At 33.2% G+C, this 13,584-nt stretch overlaps 1 protein-coding gene across 2 annotated transcripts in view; it reads left to right on the forward strand.

The window, feature by feature from the left end:
* The first annotated feature begins 2,124 nt into the window (after nt 1-2,124).
* LOC126735129 (G protein pathway suppressor 2) overlaps nt 2,125-13,584 on the forward strand; it is a 63,595-nt gene continuing 52,135 nt past the window's right edge. Inside the window, exons 1-2 of one of the 2 annotated variants that reach the window (XM_050439061.1) lie at nt 2,125-2,635; nt 2,702-2,890. In XM_050439061.1, the coding sequence (XP_050295018.1) occupies nt 2,442-2,635; nt 2,702-2,890 (383 nt within the window). In that variant the 5' untranslated portion in view covers nt 2,125-2,441. The remainder of the gene's footprint in view (nt 2,636-2,701; nt 2,891-13,584) is intronic. The other variant, XM_050439060.1, reaches the window with a different exon arrangement.

Consider the following 13,584-nt stretch of genomic DNA (forward strand, 5'->3'; position numbering starts at 1 on the left):
TTCGATATTACTGGAACTAGTGCAATCGGGTGGTAATTGAAGGGCATCGTCTTCTTACCCTTTTTGTGTACAGCTTGCACTCGAGCAGTTTTCCAGCTTGTTGGAAATTGGCCCTGCTTATACGATGCCGTGAACAGTCTACATAAGGGAGGAGTCAATTCGTCTGCACAACGTTTAAGTATTAGGGCTGGAATTCCATCGGGTCCAGAAGCTTTGTTCGTGTCTACGCTTTTAAGAATTTTATTTATAATTCGTTGGGGAAACAAAATTTCTCCCATCGATGAATTCACCCTTGGCAAATATGGCGGTGTTTTGCCTTGCGAGTGCAGTGTAGAATTGGACGCGAAGAGTTTACCCAGTAAGTTGGCTTTTTCCCTTGCTGTTACCGCGACCATCATCTGCTGTTAGGGGTGGCAAGGCCGACTTAGCAAATCCTTGACTAACGGCTTTCGATACCGACCAGAAAGATCTTGTTCCATTTGGGCAGTTTAGCAGTTTGTTTTTGATCCTGTTGTTGTGTCTCTCTTTGCATTCATCAATAATTCACTTGCAGCTATTTCTGGAGGCTAAAAAGTTCTTCCGATTTTTGATGGAAGGATGTTGACGCCATTTGCGATATGCTGCGTTTTTAGTGTTTACTGCATTTTTGCAATTCAGGTTGAACCATTGCTTGTTGTTTGATCCGCATTTAGTAGAAAAAGGGATATAAGCTTCCATTCCTGCCAAGATTGTCTCTGTAATTTGGTTTGCACATTCTGAGATGTTATTGTTCTAAAGCAGACTTCTTTCCAAGGGAATGAGCGATAAAATTCCCGAAGATGGTTCCACTCTGCTGATTTATAGTGCCATACCTTCCGCGGCATCGGAGGATCCTGCGTTTTAACCTCCAACTGGCAAGCGACTGTTATCAATTTGTGGTCTGATGTTCCTAGGGGGGCATGTACTGATACAGTGTACAAGTCAGGGTCTGAAGCCAAGACCAGATCTAGGAGACTCGCGAACTCGCCGTCTCGATCGGGGATTCTGGTAGGTTCCTCCACAAGCTGCGTAAGCCCGCATATGGTGGCAAATAGCTTAGCTTCTCGTCCTTCATCGTCGTTCTTGTTGCAGAAGCGCAGCCAGTTGATATTGTGAACGTTAAAATCACCCATGATGATGATTTCTGCGCTTGGGTAGTCAATTTGCAGATGGTTAATGCAATCAACCAGGTTCAAAAAGAGCCGTCTATATTGGGTGTCGCTTGGTAGTCTGTAGATACAACAGATAAATTTCGTGGCACCACTGGCTATTATTTTGAACCACATGACGTCGAAGTCCGCAGGTTCAAGCGTTTCCTCCCGCTGGCAACTTAAATCGTTCTTGACAAATACTGCCAATCCAAAGTTTAGTCAAAATCAGGTGTGTAGATCGTATCCAGGATAAATGAGGTGAACATTTGTTGTTGAAGGTTTCACCTTTGTTTCTGCCAATGCCAGAATGTGAGGCTTATTTGATTGCAGGTGTTGGTGTACTGCATTAATATTGCTGTTTAGGCCTCTGATGTAGCAGAAATTGATTTTTAGGCTTTTTGATCCGCCTGATGGACCCCCCCCGACCAGCCTCCGCCCGGAGATCTGAATGGGAGGCGAGTTTACCTCCGGAAAGTTTTGGTCGTGAGGGCGCCATCATGCATTTACTTTTCTTCTCCATTTCCCCTTTGGAAACCGGGCACATCGACATGGCAGCGAAACGTGAGTTCCATGGAACCACTTTACGCCGCCTAAGTCCTATGTGGTGGTATTGAACCGGGCGATGCAAGTGGACAACATCTACCACCAAATTGATATCAGGAATCAAGACAAATTTTTATTAAAATCCCTTAGGAGTTTTCGGTTATAGTCTTTTTCATTTCTTTAATACTTGACCATTTAATTCTGACAAAAAATTCTTGGATTGTAGATATTTACACCCTCCATAAATCGATTCAGCTATTCATTGTTAATGTTTTTACAAAAATTATTAAAATCACTTGTAGATTTCAGAAGATACGGCCATTATAAGGACTAAATAACATTGGGCGCGGACTATAACGTTTAACATTTCTATCTGTCATTTGATTGTTTTCTGTGACCTGTCAAAATAAAAACATTTGTTACTGGTAAAAAGCATTCTTCTAATTTGCTATTTTGTTCTTGTAATCAACAAACTATTTAAATTATTTGTGTTTTAGGAAAAAAACTTTATGGTTAAAATACAATTTTTTAAGGTTATTGAATAAAATAAATAAAAAAGGACCTAAAAAATATACCTATAGTTCTTACAATTTTTATTACACCCTTTATTAACATAAGTTAAAGTTCTAATCTTAGTACATAATATCCCTGGTTAAAGTTTATTAAAGAACCTGCCTGCTAATTTCATAAAGTGCAGTATAATATTTAGCTAATATAGGTAGATTTAAAATGCCTGCCGCTGTGGAAGAAAGCACCACATCTAATAACTCAACAGCCCCTATCAAAAATGACACAAATGAAGGTGAAGCGGAAAATGAAAAGCCTGATCCAGACCAGCAGATGTGGAATGTTCTTAAAGCATATATCATGAGGGATCGAGCCAGAAAAAAGCAAGAAAGAGAACAAGAAGTAGAAGAAGAACGGTAATTAGATAATACTCATTTAGCACTTAGTATACTCACTATGTTATTTTATATCTCTTATTCTAGGTTACGCAAAGAAAGAGAGGCAAGAGCCCAACAGGATGTAATGACTCTAGGAGAAACACGAGAGCAGATTTCACAACTAGAACAAAAGCTTCAGCAGTTTAAAGAGGAAAAGCACCAGTTGTTTCTTCAGCTAAAAAAAGTTTTGAATGAAGATGACAACAGAAGGAAGCAACTGCAAAAGGAATCAAAGTAAGTGTTGGATTGAGTTGGGTTTTATTGATCAAATTTTCACTAATTTGAGATAATTAGTTCACCTCTTATCAAACCTTAAGGTAAGGTGACCAATTATCTCATAATGGCCAAGATAGGTTTCATAATATTAAATTCATGTCCTGTATCAAGATGAAACTTTTTTTTTTCCTTTAATTGATTACTATTATAAAAAGTTGTTTTTAAACTTTTATCATGAACTAGGCACCAGTTTTTTTTATAAATTGTTATATGATTCTCAATATTGACACACATTTGGCTAACTATGTTAACATTTTTGGGAGAAACTTAAATCAAAATTAAAACTACTTCAAGGTGGCCTTATATACTAAGGATGTAATTAATAGAGCAAAAAATCCAATGGAGCTGAGCAAAGTTTAAACACTAAATTAACTATACAATTGACCACAAGGAATTAGAACTGTAGCCCTATTAGGAATGGTTTTTTTGATGTTTGAATGTTGCTAAACTTTTGTATGCATTTAATGTTTCAATAGTTCCTAACTGTTTATAAATATTAAATTATCAATTCCATCATAAGTGGCTGTGGTGTTTAGAACATGTTCAGCCAAATTGTTCATTACATTTATTGCTCATCTTGTTTCATTATTTATTTTTCATTACAATTATTACAATTATTCTCATTCAGATCCCAGACTTTGCATTGGTCTTCATTTTTATCTTTTGGGTCTGTAAAGTCTTTAAAAACCCTATCAAAGCCTGTTGTAAAGATAGGATCATATGGTATTGTATTGAAAGTTTGCTTATTTTCATCTTTTTGAAATGTGGTATCTTCTTGCTTTTCCTGCGCTCACAGTAAGTTTTAATGTCTGAGTATTACATCATTGGAAATTTGAAAGTCGGCAGTTTTAGTGGAAGTGTTGATAAGCAAATTGTGCATTTGTGCTCTTTAATATTCACAAAAGAAGCTTGATGGCCAGTTAAAGTGTGTATCGTGCTAAAATTCTTTCCATTGTTGACCGGATTGCCCAGATAAATATGGTATGCAGGTGTTTCTGCTAGGCTCCTGGGCCTGTTTTCGGACTGTATTATTGTGGTTGTTCAGTTGAGTTGTAATTGTACAATTTCTAGTACAATTATAGAGTAACAGTGTTGCCGTTCCAGACAATCACAACTGAGAATAGCCTGAAAAATTAGGTCCCTTAATGTCCCTATTTACAGTGGGCTCAACTGCAAACAAAAATAAGGGAATATCAATTTAAAAATTAGCTTGGCTTGTTGGTGTTGCCGCGCCTAGCAATTTTTACTACTGAACTTTACGAAAAATAAAAAGCTGATTAAAAATGGAGTGTGATGTGTGTAAAACTAAAATTAAACCACTTTTCCAATGTGACACATGCAGAAAAGGAATATGTAAGAATTGTGGGAATTTGTCAGCATCGGAAGTGAAGGTCCTAGAACTAAAAGGTGAGAGAATTTTAAGATTTGATTGCACTGAATGTCAAAGATTTAAACCTCACAAACTTCTTCAAGGAACAATAGAGGATAAAAATAAAATAATAGAAAGCAAAGAAGAAATAATTGCCCTACTACAACAAAAAATAGAAAGTCTTGAATCCAGTAAAAGTGAGGCTCATGTATTAAATTCCTTACAATACAGTGATATCCTTAAAAAGCCATTAAATCATCAAAAACAAACAAATATTCCTAGCCTTATTATTAGGCCAAAAAAACACCAGAACATTGAAAAAATAAAGGAAGACTTGAGAAAGAAGGTAAATCCTGCCGAATTAAAGATTAGTGTAAATAGTATAAAAAGTACAAAAAACGGCTATATTCTAGTTAAATGCCAGGGAAAAAATGATATAGATATACTTAAAAAGGAAGCAGAAGAAAAATTGAATGGCTACAACATAGAGGTGACAAAACTAAGAAATCCCCGCTTCAAGATAATTGACTATAAATTAATGATAAAGACGATTTAAATAGTGAATTTGTAGAGGCCAGAATCCGGGAACAAAATCATTTTATTGAAGCAATGGACCACCTAGAAATAACTTTCTTTAAACTCAATAAAAAAAAAGATTCTTATACTATCTACGGAAATTGTTCAGCCAAATTATTTCATAAGTTAATTGCAGTAAAGAAACTATATATAGGATGGCAGCGTTACACAGTATTTGAAGATATAAGTGTACCCAGATGTTTTAAATGCCAAGGATTTTTTCACAAAAATACGGAATGTCCGAATGAGGTCTTTTGTGAGTATTGTTTGGAGAAACACACAGTTAAGGAGTGCCCAAAAAACCAAAAAAAATGCATCAATTGTATTCATGCAAACGCAAAGTTTAATTTGGAGCACAATATAAATCATGCCGCAAACGACAAAACTTGTCCGTCTTTTGAACATCAAATCACGCTTTTGAAAAACAAAATTGACTATGATGGAAGTTATGGCAAATAATAGGCAAGAGGTAGAAGTGCTACAAGAACTGGACGTTTTAGATAATGCGGATCAACAAAGTACGGACTGTGATTATGTAAGCAAAAAAATTAACATAGGTTCCAAACTCTTAAATATCATTCATTTTAACATAAGAAGTTTAAAAAAAAACTTTGATCAAATGATAGTTTTTCTACAAACATATAATTTAATATCCTGCGACATTATTGTTTTGGGTGAAACATGGCAATTGGTTGGTAATGAATTTAATATAGAGGGCTTTAAAATGTATTATAATGGGGGAGACTGTAACCAGAATGATGGGGTGGTTGTTTATATAAAAAATAATTTAAACATAAACAAAGTAGAAAATATAAAACTAATTAGGTCGGGAATTACTTTGATTAGGATAACTTTAGCTATAACTGATATACAATATGGCATAACATGTATATATAGACCTCCCGCGATGGTAGTATCGTCTTTTCTCGATGACCTGGGAAATTATTTATTACGTGAATGTAATCAGCAAACAGAAATACTTCTGGGAGATATAAACATAAATACTCTATCTGAAAATTCAGCTGATACAAATAACTACCTAGCTCTCTTGATGTCTTACGGATTCTACTCCCTTATAACTGGTCCTACACGGGTCACATTAACATCAAGGACCTGTATTGACCACATTTTCCTTAAAAAAAAATTTTTGGAAAACAAAAATAAACATCTTTTTTTTATTTTGGAAACTGACGTTACCGATCACTATCCTGTGTTGCTTAATTTTGCTAGAGACGAGGTTCGGGCCGGTAATGTTTCCAATAATATAAAAATATTAAACAATGAGAAGGCAAAAGATTTACTTATAAAACAAAATTGGGAAAACACTATCTTAAATATTAATGATGTTGAAATTGCAACCAAAATTTTTTATAATGTTGTCGAACATATTATACAAAGCTGTGAAGAGACAAAAATATTAAAACAAAAAATAATTAAAAAAATAAAACCTTGGATAACTGCTGCTATTATATGTTCAATAAAAAATAGGGACAAAATGAAAAGAAAATTGAATAAAAATTATAGTTTGGAAAAAGAACAACAATATAAAACATACAGAAACTCATTGGGTAAAATAATAAATAAATGTAAAAATTACTATTACAAAACAAAAATTGAGGAATCTAAGAATAATATGAGCAAAATGTATAAGGTTATAAATGAGGTTACAAATCAAATTACTACTAAAGGAAATGACATAATAAAAATAAAAAATAATAACAAATAATTTTCAAATAACAAAGACATGGCAAACTTTTGTAATCAGTATTTTATAAACGTAGGAGTAAATATGCAAAACCAAATAAAAAAACCAAAAAAACAATTCAAAATTAATCATAACAGTGTATCTTCAATGTTTCTAAAACCAACTAATAGGAATGAAATAATTAAACATATTTTTTCGTTAAAAAACAATTCAGCGCCTGGGATAGATACTATTAGCTCAAAATTTATAAAAAAATTTCATATTTACCTTATTGAACCATTGGTTCACATTATCAACCTAATATTTAAAACAGGAACAGTACCTACTCAATTTAAAGTATCAATAATCACTCCAATATATAAATCAGGTGATAAATGTGAAATAGGTAACTATCGTCCTATAAGTGTGATCAATAATTTTTCCAAGCTCTTCGAGAAATGTTTGAAAGATAGACTTATTGCCTATTTACAAAAAAATAACATATTAACACAAAATCAGTTTGGTTTCATTGGGGGGCTCAGCGCATCCGATGCTGTCTGCGAATTAACAAAGCGAGTGAATCAGGCTTTTGATGGTGATAGAAAGTGTTTGGCAGTGTTTCTGGACCTAGCAAGGGCCTTTGACACTGTACCGCATGAGCTTTTGCTAGATACTTTAAGATCTTATGGTATTAGAGGTCCAGTGTCAAGGGTCTTTGAAAGTTACTTGGGGGACAGAAAACAGTCTTAAAATAAATAATGAGATTAGTGAACCATCTTATATAAAAATTGGAATTCCACAAGGAACAGTTATTGGACCTATACTCTTTATAACTTATATTAACGCTCTTACCAATCTTAAAATTCATGACGGGTCACTGATATCATATGCAGATGACACGGTTGCGGTGTTTCACGGAATTTCTTGGGGAGACACAAAAAAAACTGCAGAACTTGGTCTAGCAACAGTCAAGAACTGGCTGGATTCTTTTAAATTAAGTCTCAATAGTCAAAAAACAAACTATATTGCATTTTCTATAACAGCTGCTAATCGCCCCAGCTTTCAACAAATTAAACTTGAATTAATTGATATCAAGGAAGTTTCATTTACTAAATATCTGGGTATCATTGTGGATAAACATTTAAAATGGGACCAACACATTCTAAAATTAACACAAAACATCCGTAAACTTATTTATCGATTTCATATTTTGAGAAATATCTTAAATGAAAAACTACTAATTTTAATTTATAAATCCTTGGTTGAGTCCTTGTTAAGGTATGGGGTGATTGTCTGGGGAGGTCTATACAAGAATTGTTTAAAACCACTTAATGTAGTACAAAACTTTATTTTAAAAGTTATATACAAAAAACAAAAAAGATTTCCTACACAACAATTATATTCTGAAGAAATTTTTAATATACGCTCAATTTACATATTGTCAACATGCATTTATACACATAAATCAGAAAAAATCAAGAATTATGTTAGTCATTCCTACACAACCCGGAATAATATAAACAGACACCTAAAAATACCAAACATAAAAAAAAACTATAGGGCAACGATTTTTAGGATACTTGTCCCCGAAATTTTATAACATCTTACCAAACAGCTTAAAAAATATAAATAATATTAAAAACTTTAGTAAGGTCTGTAGAAAATTTATTTATTCAAATATAGATAAATTTAATTTTTTTAAATAGTTTTGGGAAGGGAAATTTTATTGGAGAATTTTTGTTTAGTTGTAGATTATGGTTAGTTATATTTTATATTTTTACTAAAATTTTGTGATTTCTCAGCATACACAAACAGATGTTACAACATCTAGGTGTATGTTAAAAACAATGACTGTTAACTATTATTATTGAATATAATTAAGTTAAAAATTGTTATAATATAACCAAAATGATTAATAAATTTGAATTTGAATTCTATAAGCAGCATATCAATAATCCTATTGTTATAGCTATTGACCTTAGTAAATTTATTTATTTATTTATTTATTTTACGGGATCAACCCCATTATAACAGTAAATTAAATACAAAATCAATTCTAATAAAAATTAAAATCAACCTAACCATACTTAACAGTAAAATACTAACTATTAAGCAGTAATAAAGCCTACTTATAAATGTAAAATACCGAAAATAGTTTTATAACTTAAATCAATATAACAGAATTCTAAAAATACTAAAAACATACCCTACTAAAGTATAATATTCAGTATTGCACTAAAAAAAAAAAAAAATTAAACAATTTCTCTTATTTGACTCTTAAATCTAGATAAGGAAATGCCCAAAATTTCAACCTCCCTAGTATTGACAATTCTTAGAGTTCTTTCAATAGGAGCATGTAATGCATAATTGGCGCTATGAAATGGTAATGAAAAGACACGATACTGCCTTAAATTCCTAGATGGAATATTAAATTGTATTGTCATCAGAATTTCTGGACAAATTATCTGACCATTCAATAATTTATACAAAAAAATTAAATCTGCATATATCCGTCTTTGTCTTAATGTCTTCATATCAAGCATTTCTAAAACAATATCATAAGCATGATCATCCGGAATTCTTGTTCGAAGTTCATAGAGACAAAACCTAATAAATTTGTTCTGAACTCTTTCCAAGGACAAGCAATTATTCATGTAAAAGGGCGACCATATCACTGAGCCATATTCCAGCAATGAAACAACCAATGACATGTATAACCTCTTACAGGTATCTATAGAAAATTCTTTACAGTTCCTTAGTACAAAACCCAGATTCTTAGAGGATTTGAGAACAATATTGTTTATGTGTGCATTAAAGTTTAAATGAACATCAAACGAGATACCAAGATCTTTAACTATGCTGCAATATTGAAGTGTACTTCCTTGAATGCTATATGAAGTGACAACCTTTTTAGTTCGCTTGAGAAAACTTATATAATTGCATTTGCTTACATTCAAAAACAAATTGTTGTTAACACACCACTCATTCAATCTATCTAAATCACTTTGCAACAAAATCTGATCAAGTATTGATAAAATCTCTCTAAAAAACTTCAAATCATCAGCAAATAAAAGGAAGTCACTGTTCTCAAAACAGGCACCAATATCATTCACAAAAATATTAAAGAGCAAAGGTGAACAGTGCCCACCTTGTGGAACACCTGAAGTGACATTAATATAGCTTGATCTTGCATTACCTATTCGTGCCTGCTGGGTCCTCCCTGACAGGGAATTTACAAACCAATTCACCATAACATTAGAAAATCCAAAAATATCCAATTTTTTTGCCAAAATACTATGGTCAACTCTGTCGAACGCCTTGGAGAAGTCGGTGTAGATTACATCCATCTGACATCCCCTCTCCAAGGCATTCAACAGATTCTGCTGAAACACTAACAAATTAGTCACAGCAGACTTTCCAGAAATAAATCCATGTTGTTCGCTAAGTAACAACTCTTTACAATAAAAATATAATTGATTATAGATAAGACTGTCCAGGAGCTTTGGAATGGCTGATTGTATACAAAGACTTCTGTAATTCTCGATTTTGCTATTGTCGCCAGATTTAAAAATTGGCATTACAAAACTATGTTTCCACAAGGTTGGAAAAATTGCAGAATCTAAAGATCTTTTAAAAATTATAAAAAGAGGGTATGAAATAGTATATACACACTTTATTAGAAAATAATTCAGAATGCCATCGGGTCCTGAACTAACTTTGGGTGGCAACTTGGTAATTTTATGAAAAATCAACCCAACGGAAAGGGTGGTATTAGGAATGGTCATATTTAACTTTACTTGCTGATTGATAAAAGCACCATTATTGTTTATATTATTAATAGGACTATAGACTGTTGAAAAAAACTGGGCAAAACCTTCAGCTATCTGTTCACAGCCAACGAACTCATTATCATTATAATACATTAAATTAGGAAGTTTATTAATTGATCTTTTATTGTTTATGTTATACCAAAAACTTTTAGGGTTAGTGTAGAGTAGTTGGTCTAAGTTTGAAATATAATTATCATAACAAATATCATTCAAAGTTTTACATCTAGCCCTAATGTTTGAAAAAGTAATATAATCTGCCACATTATGACTGAACCTGTAGCATTTGTGTGCAATTTTCTTTTGCCTAACTAAATATCTTAATTCAGCTGAAAACCAACTAGGAAACTTTAAAGTTTTGTATCTCTTTAGGGGAACAAAAAGTGCTATAGCCATATCCAGTATATGATAAAAATGTGAGACTGCTGTATTAATGTCTGCTGAGCTTAAAACCAAGTCCCAATTAATTCCACATAAGTAATTATTAATACCAATATAATCACCCATTTTAAAATCATAATAAAACTCTACATAGTTTAAATTCGACTGAGTTTCACAACTAAAATCAATTTCAAAATTATACCCTTTGTGATTTAATGACCCCTCAAAAAGACAATCAACTGCTTCCATTACAGCAAGAGTTTGCTTGCTTGAAAAAATTAGATCTAAATAAACAAGCCTATCATTTGGAATTGTAATATTCTGATAAAAACTCAAACAAGCATAATGCTGACCTAAAACTAGACCCGCCGAGTTTAAAGGACAAGTCACCACCACACCATTGTCGTCATTCCCCCAACTTGAATCAGGTACATTAAAATCACCAAAAATATAAAAATCACAGCTTGAATATTCTTGCCTGAGAATGTCAACAGTATGGCAGTGACTTTCATATAAGTTAATTGCAGAATTTGGGGGAATATAAACTCCCCCAATTATAAAGCTAATACTACCAATTCTACATAATATATATAATTGTTCGACTGAATCATACACCAACGTAAGCTTCCTTGAATCAATAACATCCCTGATATATATCAAAATTCCTCCTCCGCGACTTTTGCTGCTAGAAGAAGGTGAACGATCACATCTGAACAGACTAAATGACTTTACAGACAGTTCAGCATCGGAGTAGTCATCAGAGAGCCAACTCTCAACAAATATCAAAATATCATAGTGCGAGCATAAAACAACTTTAATTAATTCATTAATTTTAGTTCTTAGGCCACCAACATTATGACAAAATACTTGCAATGGGGTTAATTTACGTTTTTTCTATTGTTTCTAACATTGTTTGAGGTAGAATTTACTATGTATGGCACATTATTTCTATATTTAATTATTAAATTCTCTTCTCCTTCTTCTTTTCTTCTGTTTAGCTCTGCAACCACCTTCCTGATGCATTCTCTTTGCATCACTGTTAAGTCATTCTTTAATTTGTATGCATGTAAATTTGACTTCTTATTTCCCATTATTAGTATGTCCTGTGCAATCTTACAGTCAGAGAATACCACACTAAGTGGTCTCAACTGGTTTCCTCTTTTCTCACCCAATCTAAACTCACTAAATCCTCAAAAGAGCTCTTGAATGCAGATTTTATGCTTTTGGTATCATCACATATGGCCTTCATACCCTCCATAAAGCCTTTTAAGTCCTGCACTTGTTGCTCCAACGATGCCACTCTTGCCTCTACCTCGAACAGGCTTTTGAGTTTGGGAGCACAGTCTCTGCAATTGTATGGGATAGATCGACTAACAGCTGCAGTAGCGCGAACTTCGCTAGATCCAATATTGGCACATTTCTTGCATTTTACTACTTTGCACCAGTCGCATAAATGTTTAAGTCATTTTTTTTCTTTATTAACCCTTTGGGACCCAATTTTATTTTTAATGATTTTAAGGATGTTTTTGCGAGTTATGGTAATTTAAGAGATCATTTGACAATATATACTAGTTAAAATTAAAAAAATATATACAGAAAAAAGAGAAAAGAGAGAGCAAAAAATTGTAGGACAAATATATCCCAGCGGGATTTTTAGGTGGGTTATAAATATCCCTAGGGGCCGAAAAAACACATTTTTGTATTTCAAAATTTTTATTTTTTTTATTTACAAAAAGACAACCCGCAAAATAAAGTATTTTAGGACTAATGATAAAGCGCAAAACAATGCTTGCACAACCCTACATCGCACATTGCACAAATAGTAGGGGTTCTACGTTCTTTTTTCTGAAGAGCGTAACGAGCAAATCTTCGCCGTTTCGATGTTTCTATTGGAAGATTTTTCATTACTTTTGATCTCTTTGATGGCCTTCCACAACTGTTTCTTCGAAGTTTGACTGAAATTTGCTGTTGTCCTTCTTCGATTAGATCCTCTGATAAGGTAAATAAAAAATCCAGTAAGAGTATCTTTTTTTGGGTATGACGTAAGTCATTATATATTACCCAGCTGTTAACAACAGCAATCATCAAAAGTCGATAAAATACTTTTTTCCACCATGTGCATGATTTTCTGCCAAAGTCATACACACCACTCATCTGATCAGCCAGATCTACACCACCCATGATTTCATTGTAGTATGCAATAGCAGTGGGACATGGTACGTCAAGTCTCTGCCCAGTCTTGTCTTTTCTCTTCACACAGGTCATATCAGGGGTATGGCAGTTACTTAAAAGAATAACCTGCTTTGTATCTTGCCATTTGATCGCAATAGAGTTTGTTTGATTTGATAAAAACTCGCATTCACCCCTAGACATTTTTCGTTTTTCGATGAATTTTTTTGGAATGTCTTTTCTTGTAATAATGGCTGTTCCCACAGCTGGGTATTGGAGGGAATCCATCAAACGGACTGATGTAAAAAACTGATTAAAGGCCAGAACTACGTTTGGATTTTGTATAGTTTCACAAAATTTTTTTACATTAGTTTCGCCCAAAGTTCCGCTCCTTTCAACGTCGTCCTTGCCGCGATATACATTTGAATCGTATGTATATCCTGTTTTTTGCATCACATCTAGACCATAATTTTATGCCTCTTTTCACAGGTTTTTGTGATATATATTGTTTCAGTGAAGATTTTCCTTTGAAGCCCACCATGCTCTCGTCAATACTTTGACTTGTACTGTCAGATCGATATTTCTGAAACGTATATTTGAAGCAAGATAGAAGCTCTTGTACATAGCAAATCTTGCTAGCCCCTTC

This window comes from Anthonomus grandis, chromosome 4, assembly GCF_022605725.1.
Source record: "Anthonomus grandis grandis chromosome 4, icAntGran1.3, whole genome shotgun sequence".
Taxonomy (NCBI): Eukaryota; Metazoa; Arthropoda; class Insecta; order Coleoptera; family Curculionidae; genus Anthonomus; species Anthonomus grandis.